Genomic DNA, 13,234 nt, shown 5'->3' on the forward strand with positions numbered 1-13,234 from the left:
AAAAAAATCTTGGGCAGGTGGCCTCCATTGGGAGTTGGGGCCAGTTCCTATGAAGAGAGACCGTTCTCTGGGTGCCAGGAGTCTCTGGGAAACTGTAATCCAAAGACAAACTAGAAAGAATGCAGCAAGATGGGAAATTGTTCCCTGGTTCTCTGAGTGTACCTATATATAGATGGTTTTCTTTTCTGCCTCAGCTTGCAGGGGTATGATCCTTGTCTAGCAGATTTATGGAGAAGTCAGAAACCTAATAATACTATTTAGTGGGGGAGTGAATAACTTTTAATAGTTGTAAGATGGGTCAGGTTTACCAGATACATTGCAGTATCTTTCCAACAAAGAAAAAACACAGCACTTTTATAAGTCCACATATTTTGCACTATGAAATTCTAAAATCTCATTTCAAATAGGGGACATGCCTCCAACAAGATGGATAGTTAACTTCGATAGAGATCTCCTTGATGGCCTTGTCCTTGCTGCACAAGTAGCAAGCTATTGCCCCTATTTGGTAAGAAAGATTTTAAAAACTTTTTGATAGAAATGTTATTTTTTGGTTTATTTATAATACATTTTAGTATATTAATAGAAAAAGCCAATATGGTACGTTCATGAAGTTTGAACCAAATAAAAATAATACAACTTTATCATTTTATTACTGTTTAAGCTACTTATTTAATATGGTTATCACTTTGGCTGGTACATTTTATATCTCTTTCTCTTCGCCTCAGCGTGTTACTTTTTAAACTATGCTCAAACTCCTTGCTAAATCTTCTCTTTTATCTGAATGTTCCACTCTAGTGTTGAATCTTTTCCTTTATCTTTAGGTTTATTTATTTATTTTATTCAATTTGGTACCACCTGACTCCAAAACAAATCTGGGCAACTAACAATTCAGTGAATAGAATAAAAAAAACCCCAGATAAATAAGAACAGGTTAACACAGAACAAGAAGCAAACTAGAAAAGAGAAGAGAAGAACAAGATGGGAATCTGGCCAATAACACCAGAGCATATGCAACCAACATCCTGCAAGGGGCTCTGGCTGCCTGACCCAAGGCCTGTGAGGACAACCAAGTCCTTAAGGGCCTCTGGAATGCCAAAAGGGTGGGAGCCACCCATATCTAAGGGAGAACTTCATTCTGTGGCAAACGCCACAGTAGAGAAGGCACGTTTCTTGGGTCCTGATGGATGACACACTTTTATTAAAGGAAACTGAAGGATACCAACACTATTTTTTTCTGTTCATCATGCTGTTCCCTGTGGTTGAATTCATCTGTTTTCTTTACTTAAAAGGCTGCCTCTCTTCCTTGCTCCACAGAGGGGCAAATACTTAAATGTATGTGACAATGCAAATGCCATGACTTAGATACTTTCATCATTTGTCAAGGCACAATGTAATTGGAGCATTTGTGTGATGAGATCACTCTGTGTGTATTGCTATTTTGGTACCATTGCAGCTTGCTGCAGATATTGCTGTTTCTTTATAGCTGTTCTCAAAACTCTCTTGCTTAACGTAGTATTTTTTAAATCATCCTATAGTTATACTGCTCTTCTTGATTAGCATTTTGTAATTCTGTTTCAGTATCAGCAGCCATATTCCCAACTGTGTCATTGCAGCAAAGGTTACCTTCTTGGTGTGTTGGGTCTCGAGTAGTTTAGATGTTCTGTCAACATGATGGCTAAATAATTTTACAGCAGAACCATTCTTGTTTCACTATGATGGCTTTGAATTTAGTTCAAGTAGTTTCAGGGGAGGTGTTGATTGAACCACTGAGTGCACTTGAAAACACAGGAATGATTGGAGATCTGGTTAGGGAAGCAGGGGACAAAAAGGGTAAAAGAAGGATAAGTGATATTTAATATAATTTTGTCTTCAAGAAACTAGAAATGAAAATTGAGAGTGGTCTTAGTGAAGCACATATTTTTTAAATAGTTTATGAATAAATCTACCAGGGAACAGTGCTTGGAATGACCTTTGTCCTGAAATGTTGGAGAGCTGCTTCCTGTGAAGAGTAAATATACCACTGGCAGGACTTGCTATAAGGGGGATTTAAATATTTGTAATGGAGAGAAAAGCAGCTAATTCTTGAAGGGCTAAAAGGTGAAGAAATGAGGATTATTACTGCAGAGATATAGAAGTGTCCCATTCAGATAAGGTGTCATCAAAATGAGCTGCAGTGTTCTAAAGGGTGGGGGGGAAGAGAGATTTAGCTGTTTTGGAGTTTCATCTCAAAACTCCTGGAAAAAGAATAGCAGAGGAGCAGATATATTAAAATATTCAGGATTGGTCAAATAGGGTTGCTAATAAAATGCTTCTAACTATTCAATAAGATCGCTCAGAAAAAAAATTCATTTTCTTTTTGGCTGCAGATTTCAACTCACTTTGTGAATATGTACACTCATCCAACAAGTTCTGAACAATATTTTCACAATGCCTTGATACTTGTAAATGCTTTTCATGCAATAAATCTTGACATAGATATAGCGGTAAGTGGTCCTATGTTACAAATGTTCTATGATTAATTATATTCTTTCAGTTATACTATGTTACATTCCAATTTTTAAAGTACAATATTGCACATAGGTAGTTAAATTAATTAAGTATCATAATGCCATGTAAACCAGTTGGTATAAAAATATCCAGTTAATTTATTTTAACTTTTTGTAAGAGTAAAAAGGTGAATAAGAACTTTAATTTTATGGAGGTTTGTAACATTTCAAAATATGGAGGCTTTGAATTAATTATGCACTTCATTTATTTATTTGATTTATATCTTGCCTTTATTTGTCATATTGAGTCAGTGTACATAGTGCTTCCTCCTCATATTTTCACTACAACAACAGCCCCATGAGGTCGATTGGACTGAGAGAAAATAACTGGCCCAAGGCCATCCAGCCAGCTTTCATGCCTAAGGAAGAACTAGAATTTACAATCTTCTGATTTCTAGCCCAGAATCTTAAACCACTACACCAGATTTTAATATCTGTGGATAGGAAATTTGCTTTTCAGAAAAGTAACTACCAATGCCATCTAGGGCATAAATCCAATTAAAAGATGCATTTGTTAGAGGAGGTTAGATTGAATCACAATTTCACTCTGCTATCTGAAGAATTCAAATTATTTTGACACATTAAACAAAGACTTAGCTCTCTGGAGAAGCTTATAATGCTGGGAAAGGTGCAAGAAAAGAGAAAATGAAAATGGCAGAAGCAAGATGGATGGTCTCAATTAGAGCAGCAATGGGTATACCATAAAAAGATCTGAAGAACCAGGTTGGGGACAGGTCGTCCTGGAGAAAATCTATCTTATGTGGTCACTTGGAGTCAATTCTGATTAGATGGTAGATAATCAAAATGGAAACCTTTTTTTAAAAAAAAAAATGGAGATGAGGTAGAATAGAGAAGAGGCACGTGCATCATATTTAAACTCATGCCAAACTAAGTGCTAATAATATTGGCACACATCCAAATTATTGCCCAGACAGTGAAGCAGGCTCCTACCCTTTGGAGTTGGGAGAGATTTAAATTCAGTACATATCCTGTTTTCTTAATTGTCAGCTTAGCCTGGTCTTGGCTTTTGATTGACCAAGAACTGGGTTGTGAGTATCTTCCTTTTAAAGAGTTTTCCTCTTGCGGCTTGTGTTGTACAAGTGTGTTGACATGCTGCTGCAAAAGGATATTGTTTTTTAAAAAATGAAAAATGACATAAAAGTGATTGTTCTGGATGAATTGTTTTATTTATTTAGTGCATACTGTATTGTTCTACCGCATTTCTGTGGGAACATAACAAAAAATACAATATTTCTGAGGTAAGTATTTTTAAATGGCTTGTTTGTATGTGTTTTGATTTCTTATCCAGCTTTCATTTCCTGTACTCCCATCCAATTACTAATTAGGTCCTATCATGCATAGCTTTTTGAGATCTAGTAATTGGCTAAAGAAATGATTAAATGAATTAGTAAATAAAGAGGTAATACAATATTACTGTAAGTTTCATTTCTGGCTTTATAATTGTGTTTTTCATTAATTTGTTTACACTTATAACTTTTTCTTCTTTTAGTTTCCTTGAATGATATTTCCTTTACAGGAAATATGTGATAATTTACTACAAATATTTTTTGTACTTTGTATGTGTAAAGAGAATGTGTCATTGTTCTCTGTAAGTTTATTGTAGTAAGCACCATTTAATGTCATCTGGTTTTATAGGTGCTTCTATTATGGTTTAACCAATTGCTCATTAGTTCTTAATTTACAGTGCCAATTCCAGTATTTACCAAATTTATCTTTTAATACTTATATTCCTAATCAAAAGCTCCCTAGTCTTTTGTAACACCATAACAGTAGAGAATAATGACATAACATCTGTACTTTTCCAGGCATATAGTCATATTGGAACAAATCATCTAATAGAATCATAGAAGATCAGAGGAGGAAAAAAAAAGATGATTATGGGAGGCTAAAAATAAAGCACTTATACTGAATTGCCAATTTAAGAAGGGGGTATATATTTGGTATCTTTTGTTATCAGCCTGCGGTTTTTCTAGCTGTTTCAAATGATTTCTTTTATAGTTGTTTGAGAATTCATTACTACATATTCTTAGATAAGAATTATTATTTCTATGGTCAGTTATTCTTTCTATTTCTTTTTAAGACACAGAAATAGGAAGTCATAAGAATGTCTGGCTAGGAATAGGCTCAGTGGGAATATTGGATTTTAATAGATTTTAGTTTTTCACTAAGCATTGCTAAACTGAACTCCAGGGTAATGCAGTTTAAGGGCTTGATTTATCAGAGCCACAGATAGCTATTGGAGAGTGAACAGCTATTGTAGATTCTTCTGAAAAGTTGCCTGTAAAAGTCCAGCTATTTACAACATATGTGTGTAGGCATCATAGTGTTATTGACTAGAAGCAAGAGCTGGACTGGGAGCCTGCTGTTCAGGTTGCACTGCTGTAAGCAAGCTTCTATCCCCTACTTAATTTCAAATCTGTCACTGTAATAACAATTCTAACCTACTTTACTGTTTCATGGTTTATTTTAGAATGCAATATCTTAGGTTACTGGCTGAGATGTCATGGTGTGTACATACCATAACTGTTCTAAAAGAATTTCACTGACTGTCAGCCTGCTACAAAGCCAGATTCAGAGTATTGGTATAGTATACCAAGTTCTAAAAGGACCAGATTAGCTTAAAGAAGGTCTTCATTTACCTCATTCCCCCAGGCATCTATGATCTTCATGGAAAATCCTACTCTTTGTGTATCATTTGTTTCAGTTTTGATGTATGTTTGTTCCCTATTATGTTTATTCTCTTTTGCTTGGTTTTAGATATTGTGCTTTTTCTTTTTTTAAATATACACCTTCCAGAGCCAGTGTTGAGTTAGGCAGCCTCATATATATCTAAATAATAAATAAATAAATAAATATTTAAATTATCCCTTTCCCTTTGCACAGATTTTTCATTCTGCATTTTTTTTCCTTGTTATTTTTCTTAACACTGGGAGGTTTAGGTGAAATCCTATTTCTAGATGTTTTGGTGTCCCCTTTTTACCTATGTCACATGTCTGATGCACTTAAAAAAGAGACTGGTCTTCAAGCAATAGTGACTATCTTGAATTTTTTAAACTCCCCCCCTCCCACTCCCCACCAAAGATGCCCCTGGAAATAAGCTAATTTCTCTTGGAATTCACTAAAGAGGGAAAATCCAGTTTGTCCTTGTTTTTCATGGAAAACTCTAAGTGATCCCTTGCAACCAGCATCAGGAGGGCCATCCTGGCTGATTCTCAGTTCTTGTCTCCTTTGGGAGTGTCCTACATATGTTCTGCTAAATCTTTTCCAAATAGCATAACATAAAGACAATCCTCCATTACTGCATAGTCCCACTTTCTAACCTTCCTGCTGACAAGGTAACTAGGGCACTTTTTCCTTTGTCTTTGGCATTTATAGTGCCTTGTCCAGGTGTTGGTCATTGATGAGCATAGCATGCATGGTGAAGATAAATCACTATTGGATGTCCATTCACATGGATGGAATAGCATCCACACTGCATTTAGGGAAATCTTTATAGGGAGGTTTCTCAGTGGATGAAATGATTTCACAAGTCCCTTCCAATTGTAGAAGACTTCTAAGGTCCTATCTGGTGGTATGTTTCTATGCTGTATGTTGTTTGCTAATAGAAGTTAAAACCACATGTACTCAAAGACCCACCCATGGAAAGGAAAACAATTGTCACTTGCTTGCCCAGTATGAGTGGACCCTCAATCCATAACAGGCTCCAGCTGAACCCTGGTAAGACGGAATGGCTGTGGGTTAATGGCTCTTCTGTATCTGGGACATTGTCATCGTTGGTGCTGGATGGGGTAGCACTGACCCAGACAGACCCAGTGTGTAATTTGGGGGTTCTCCTGGACTCATGGCTCCTGCTCAAAGAGCAGGTGGCAGCCGCGGCCAGGAGGGCTTTTGCACAGCTTCGGGTTGTGCACCAGTTACGCCCCTTCCTGGATCGGGATGCCCTTCGAACGGTCACTCATGCCCTTGTTATCTCCCAGATAGACTACTGCAATGCGCTCTACATGGGGCTACCCTTGAAGAGTATCCGGAAGCTTCAGCTGGTCCAGAATGCAGCTGCGCGAGCTATTTTGGAGGTCTGAAGAAGGACCCATATAACACCTTTGCTCCGTGAGCTGCATTGGGTACCAGTTTGCTTCTGGGTCCAATTCAAGGTGTTGGTTATCACCTTTAAAGCCCTACATGGCATGGGGCCAGGCTACCTGAGGGACCGCCTCGCCCCGATTTCAACCCATCTCACCCGATCTCACAGGGCATGCTCCGGACCCCCTCGGCAAAAGAACTCTGACTAGTGGGGTCCAGAAGGCGGGCCTTCTCTGCTGTAGCCCCCGCCCTTTGGAACATCTTGCCCCTGGAGGTGAGACAGGCCCCCTCACTCCTGGCCTTTTGGAGGGATTTGAAGACCTGGCTTTGCCATCTGGCCTGGGGTGGGGAGGGAGGTTGTCAGAAATGGGGTTGGCTAGCCCCCTAGAGGCCTAGTGTGGCTTCCATCAGCCTCTTGGATTTATTTATTTATTTATGTTTTCTCTTCTTTCTATCTGTGTAGACGTGTTCGTCTTTTTATAAATTTTAATTATGTATTTATTGTTTTAACTTGATGTAAACTGCCCAGAGTCCCCCATTGTGGGGAGATGAGTGGGGATAAGTCTATGTATAAATAAATAAAATAAAATAATAGATAAACCAGAATCTGGTATAATTTGACATAGCCCCAAGGTTATTGTAAAAATGATAAACCTCTGGTTGACCTAGACTGTGTCATCAGCATGATTATTAAAGCCTGAGTTCAGTCTTGTGTCCACAAACCATGCCACAGACCATCTTGGCTAGCAATTTGTAAGATAGGTTCCCTATCCTGATTTATGTTCCAAAGATCTGTTAGACTAGAAAGATTCATGTAGACTAAGGCTATCCCACTTCCTTCCAGCAGTGCTTGGTACTGCACTGAAAATCTGGTGGAATGTTTATCAGAAATAGGAAGAAAATCATACCTCATCCTTCATCCCCAAAAAACATAATGACATTTCTGTCTTTTGTCTTTAACGTACTGATTTCAAAAAGCTGCATAATATTTTTACTGTTGTTAAGTAATGCGGTAATTGATGCTGTTATTGCTACCAAGAAACATAGATGCACATTATCATGAAATAAATTTTCATTGACTATTGTTCATTTCATCAAATAAATGATATATACTGGGATAGTAGTAAATACAAACCTGTGGAGTTGGTATAAAATTATAAACAATGAATTTTGCAGAAAATAAAATTCAGAAAGTACAGAAAGTAATACTCTAGAGTATTAAATATTATTTATGTATACTACATATTTATGTTAATTAACCAGTTATTTAGAACATTCAATCCTGCTGCTGTATGAAAAACTCTGAATAAAGGAGTGGATATATCCTATCTCTCATTGATTTGATTATGTCCCATCAAGTCAATGTTGACTCTTAGTGACCACATAGATAATTTTTTTCCATGATGATCTGCCTATAACCTTGTCTTTCATGTCTCCCAATGGTGCACTCATTGCCACTGTAACTGAGTCCATCCATCTTGCTGCTGATCATCTTCTTCTTTTTCCTTCCACCTTTCCCAGCATCGGAGCCTTCACCAGAAAGCTAGGTGTTGTCCTAGATGCGCATAATGTGTTGTCCTGGACACACATAATGTGTCCAAAGTAGGATAATTTGAGCTTGGTCATTTGGGCCTTGAGTGAGAACTCTGAGTTGATTTGTTCAATGATCCATAGATTTGTTTTCTTGAATGGTATTCTCAAGAGTCTTCTCCAACACCAAAGTTCAAAAGTGTCAGTACTCTTTCTGTCCTAGAGAAGCGCATAACTGAATTTCAGTAAACTTTTTTTTACTGTATTTTAAGGTTTTATTGGTATATTTAAATGTAAGCAACCAGTCACTAGAAATATATTTGTATGAAAAGAACTGTGATAATTTAGACAGTATTTAAATATTTCTATACATTTCCCCTTGTTTCGTATGTCGATTCAGTACAACAGATTCAAGGCATTTGTTTCTCAGACATCTTCTTTTGTGTACTTCCTTATGTTGATGTTTGAAAAAAATCAGTTCTAGTTTCTAGGTTTTAGTTTCTGTTTTATAGTGGCTTTATATATGGAAGATCGGTAATTAAGATAACTGAAATTGCAATCTCTTAACATTTTTTTTTCAAAGTCTTCGTCTACAGCACCAATTTACATTGCCTTATTTTCAATGTTAAATTAGGCTGCTGACATTTGTGATCCAAATCCAGTCATGATGCTTATGCTTTGTGTCTATTTATACGAGCGGCTTCCTCAGTATTTACCTAAGAAAACACTTGAGTTCACTGGCCAACTTCATGCTACTATTCTTAGAAAGGTATTTCTACATTAAGATTTTAAATAGTTTTTGATAGAATTGAAAGTATAATATGGACCTGGGGATTTCTGTTACTGATATTGGAGAAAATGAGCCTCAATAATTAAGCGTTATTAGTAGATACTGGAAGATAAGATGTAACGTAAAGAAAAAAGAACCTGTACTTACTGATTCATAGCTAGAGGGCTGGTTTCTGAATTTTAACCTTAATAGGGAGTCATGGCATATCAAATATTAGGTTATGATCTGCAGATCTGAAAAATGCATTCACAACAATGGTATCCAGATGTTTTGCACTTCAGTTTCCATAGTGCCTATGATGACTGGTAGTTAAATTCTTCCAACACTTAGGGTAAAAGTTGTGTCATCTTTTTACTATACTATACCACTTTTACTATTCAAAGTGTTATGGATAATGAGGTAATTTATTTTATTAGTTTTCAGTTCTTTTAGGAATTAATCCATTTTTATTTAGCATAATTATTTTAATAATGATCTGTGATTTTGGAAATCCCTGCTTTGTTACTAGAGCTGTCATCTAGTAAAAGACATAATTTAAAACCTCATGCAACTCACTATCTCTTAGCTCCCCCTTCATCTGTAATTTGGGAATAATAATGCTGTTTTTTAGTGATGTCTTAAGGTTCCTGAGGAAATTTATTAGGGCCCTCTACAAAACAAAGAAAGTATAATACATACCTCTTCATGAATTTTGCCTGATCCCATGTCTTGCAGCTGCTGCATTTACTGAAATGGAAAAAATATGTAATATTGTTTGTCAAACTGTTTATGGAGACTTTTTATGTAAGTCTTTTGGGGATTGCTCTGAAAAGGGGAGTAAAGAGATTCAATAAATGAAAATATTGTATTTTTGCAACAGATACAGTTGAAAAACCCCAGCATAAAGCCCTTGGTATACAATGCTACAATTTTAGGAAGAGAATCTTCTGCTTTTTCATTACCTAAAGGAAACACTGTCACAATTTCCCCAAAGTAAGTAAACTTCCATTTGGTTTATGACTGCAACTATGTCCCCATATCTTCCTCTAGACACTGTGATCTTCCAGATATTTGTTTAATTGCATCTTCAGAATTCTGTGCTTACACCAGATTTGCTGTTCATTGAGTACTTTTTTATTGTTTTACTTTTTTTTTTTTTACCACTTAAAAAGCTGCAGTTATTGAGCAGTCTAGAGGTACAGCAAAGAAATACATGAGCTCTGTATTGTTCAATACATATTGTAATATTTGAGTGTCCTTCCTTCAGGTCTGTCCAGAGTTAAAAAAAAAAAAAAAGTCCTTATAGTGATTTGATCCCTGTTGGGTGATCTTTTTATAACATTCTCTTTGAATGGTTCTCCTCTTCCATATTCTTCACATCTCCATAAGTCCTTGCCTTAATATATCTTAGCCCAATGGAATTCATTCACTCAGGCACTCAGCAATATTAATCTCTTTCCCACACTCTGTCTGTTTGGAGGTCTACTTTAAATAATCAATAGGGGTTCTAAACCTCATGATTGTATTCCTTGCACCCATTTGTGCTTCCTTTTTCTTTTTGACCCAGACAACTTATATTTAGAATCTGTGTACTATGCTATGTTGTAAAACCAACCTATCTTCCCGGGACTCCAGACTGCCAGTTGCAATTCTAGAAGTATCCAGTACACAACCTTGTCTCAAGCAGGAATCGTTCTGACGGAAAATGCTTTCCTGAGCATGACTGGGATACATATTTGGGAAGATTACCAAACTCCCTTCACTTATAGAGAGGGAAAGCTTTGAAAATCCAAAACAGAAATCTAGACATAGGGGAGGGAAAGGAGCTAAAGTATTGTTTTTCTATACCCCTGATTTAAGGTTATAATTGACAAGAATCTGAAAAAACCAAGAAGAGCAAGTAGGAATCTTTTGTTGGAGTGATCCTGTGGGCAATTTTGCATGGCAGCCTAAGCTTAAAAGTTTGTTTGTTTTTTCCAAAGGGACCCAGTAAAATACAGCAAGCACAGGGTGAGAAAGAAAGGAAACCTTGGCAGAAACCAAAAGGGTGATCACTAGGAGATGTAAAAATGGAATGATGTTGTGCTGGCAGAAAAGTGGGGGAAAGATGGTGTCCAGGAGACTTTATTGGACTCTATTATCTTGATGGGGCAATGTTGGCTTAACAAAAATTTAAAAAAAGAAAGCTACTAACCACCTAAGAACATTGCTCAAAATGAAATGGCTGTTCAGGACAGTGACCAGCTGCTGTAGGGGGAAGTGTGCCAGCCTCTGTAGCAATGGAACTGGGGATGTTGCTCAATTGGAATGAAGCACGGCAGGCTAACTGCTCAGAAGGGTTTAAGACAGTTCAGGGTGGAAAATAGTACTTTTGAAACAGAGATTCAAAACATTGGTGGTGGTGGTGGGGTGCATTTGCAATGGGCTATGAGTAGGTGGAAGACAGCAACATACGTTCCTGCACTCAAGAAATGGTGGGTGGCCTGGACTAATGATGTGGTAAACAGTGTGGATTTGGCCTTTGTGTCTAAGGTACAGGTGAATATTTAACCAGGAATTAGCAGTTAAGCTTTTGATTTACCTTGATGTGTATATGTTAGTTGAAAACTTTTTGTTTCAAATATTTAAGTTCTTTGTACATGTTCAGTAAATTGTGTGGTTTTATGTAACTTGGAATTGCTTTACAGCAGAATTCTTGTAAATTAGGGGTAGATCAATACCGTTTTGTTATTCACCTTGAACCTTACATTAACTGTAAAGTAGCGTGACTACTTAAAGCAAGAAAAGAAGGGTTTCTTTTTTAAAAATATTAAGTAATTTTATGAATCATTTGTAGATTCTGCTAGAGCGGGAATGAGGGTGCTGACTTCCCTAGTCACAAGCCTTACACTATAGGACTTGGATGTGGTGCTATTTATTTATTTATTTATTGCATTTTTGTCATCTTTTTCTTTCTGTCCTGCTTCAGGTTTCAAATACTGACTCTCACAGAATTGCTGTGGTAGCTCATAGTTTATTCACGATCAAGGGATAACAGTCAAAGCATGCAAACTAAAACAGAGTCTCGGGCATTTGTCTGAATGATTTGCTTTTTAACAGGAACATGCAGAAGAGTAGTTCAATATCAGTCCAAGGTTCAGAGAGCTGGGTCAGGGTTGTCAGCCAGTCCAAACGTCAGAATTTCATGGGCAGAATCCACACATGAGTGTCACACAAGAGCCAGAGGTCAGACAGTTGTTTCTAGCAAAGGGAACATGGGTCAGGGCTGCCTCTTAAATCAGGCTGCAGCCAGCTGTCACTAATCAAGACATTTACTCCTTTGCTTGGCAAGGAGCCTCATAGACATCTCTGCTCTGCTCTCTTCTCCACTCATCGGGTGCAGGGGCTGGGAGGCCTTATGCCATCCTCATCTGACTTCTCCAGCTGCTCAGGTAGTGCCTGTATTTGATCAGCCTCATGTGATTCCTGGCTTTGTCTCCCCTGAGCCTGACATTCCACAGGCTCAGCTGGAGCAGCTTCTTCAGGGTCAGATTCAGATTCACAATCTGAGTCCTGAGCCTGGGCCATGACACTTTCTATCTGACAGTAAAGTAAAGTTGTTGTGGAATTCCAGTCTATCTCACATGCTCGGGTTGGTGGGGTCTGGAGGATATCTGTAAGATACATGGTGGCTATCTTATCAAGCACCTACACCAAGAAAAGAAGATGGCCCCATACTATGTAAATCCCAGAGGACCTCTAGGAGAGGTGCTTTGAGAACTCACTGCAACCTATATCAGACTCAGCCCTGATACTACACACTTATTGAATCATTCTTAAATATAATATATCTTTTCAAAAACAACGTTCTATAATGTTTGAAATTATTGTACACTTAATTTTCTTTTGAAAGATAATATTACAAGTCACTGGTTGGAAAAAAATGTATAATTTCCTCAAATTCTTTATGTAGATCCTATCCAAAAGTCTAGGCTGAAATATACATAAAAATAGAATAAAGATCTCAGTTTAAGTACAATTGGATATATATCTGAATACAACATCCAACAAAGTAGGTACAATATTAGTGACAATAGCAATGGCTATTGAGTGAAATTGACTGCTCTTCTGGAGTTTAGAGAAGTTCTGTGAACTAAAGGAAGGAGAATATTCCTTCTGAATTATCAAATTAGGCCAAATAAGAGCATAATAGGAAAACATGCGAAATGTTCTGTATCTTCTCCGTTGGAAGAAATAGGCCCTCATGCATAGAAGTGTTACTCAATATTCCTTCTGGTAACATGGAGGG

At 37.2% G+C, this 13,234-nt stretch overlaps 1 protein-coding gene across 1 annotated transcript in view; it reads left to right on the forward strand.

Moving 5' to 3' along the window:
* CFAP47 (cilia and flagella associated protein 47) overlaps positions 1-13,234 on the forward strand; it is a 212,668-nt gene that overhangs the window by 78,782 nt on the left and 120,652 nt on the right. The window contains exons 34-37 of the mRNA XM_088144456.1: positions 408-505; positions 2,367-2,483; positions 8,812-8,946; positions 9,827-9,939. Of these exons, the coding sequence (XP_088000582.1) occupies positions 408-505; positions 2,367-2,483; positions 8,812-8,946; positions 9,827-9,939 (463 nt within the window). The remainder of the gene's footprint in view (positions 1-407; positions 506-2,366; positions 2,484-8,811; positions 8,947-9,826; positions 9,940-13,234) is intronic.

The sequence above is a fragment of the Python bivittatus genome, unplaced genomic scaffold, assembly GCF_059951505.1.
Source record: "Python bivittatus isolate LINGU-HERP-01145 unplaced genomic scaffold, Pbiv_v1 ctg000350_np1212, whole genome shotgun sequence".
In the NCBI taxonomy this organism is placed as follows: Eukaryota; Metazoa; Chordata; class Lepidosauria; order Squamata; family Pythonidae; genus Python; species Python bivittatus.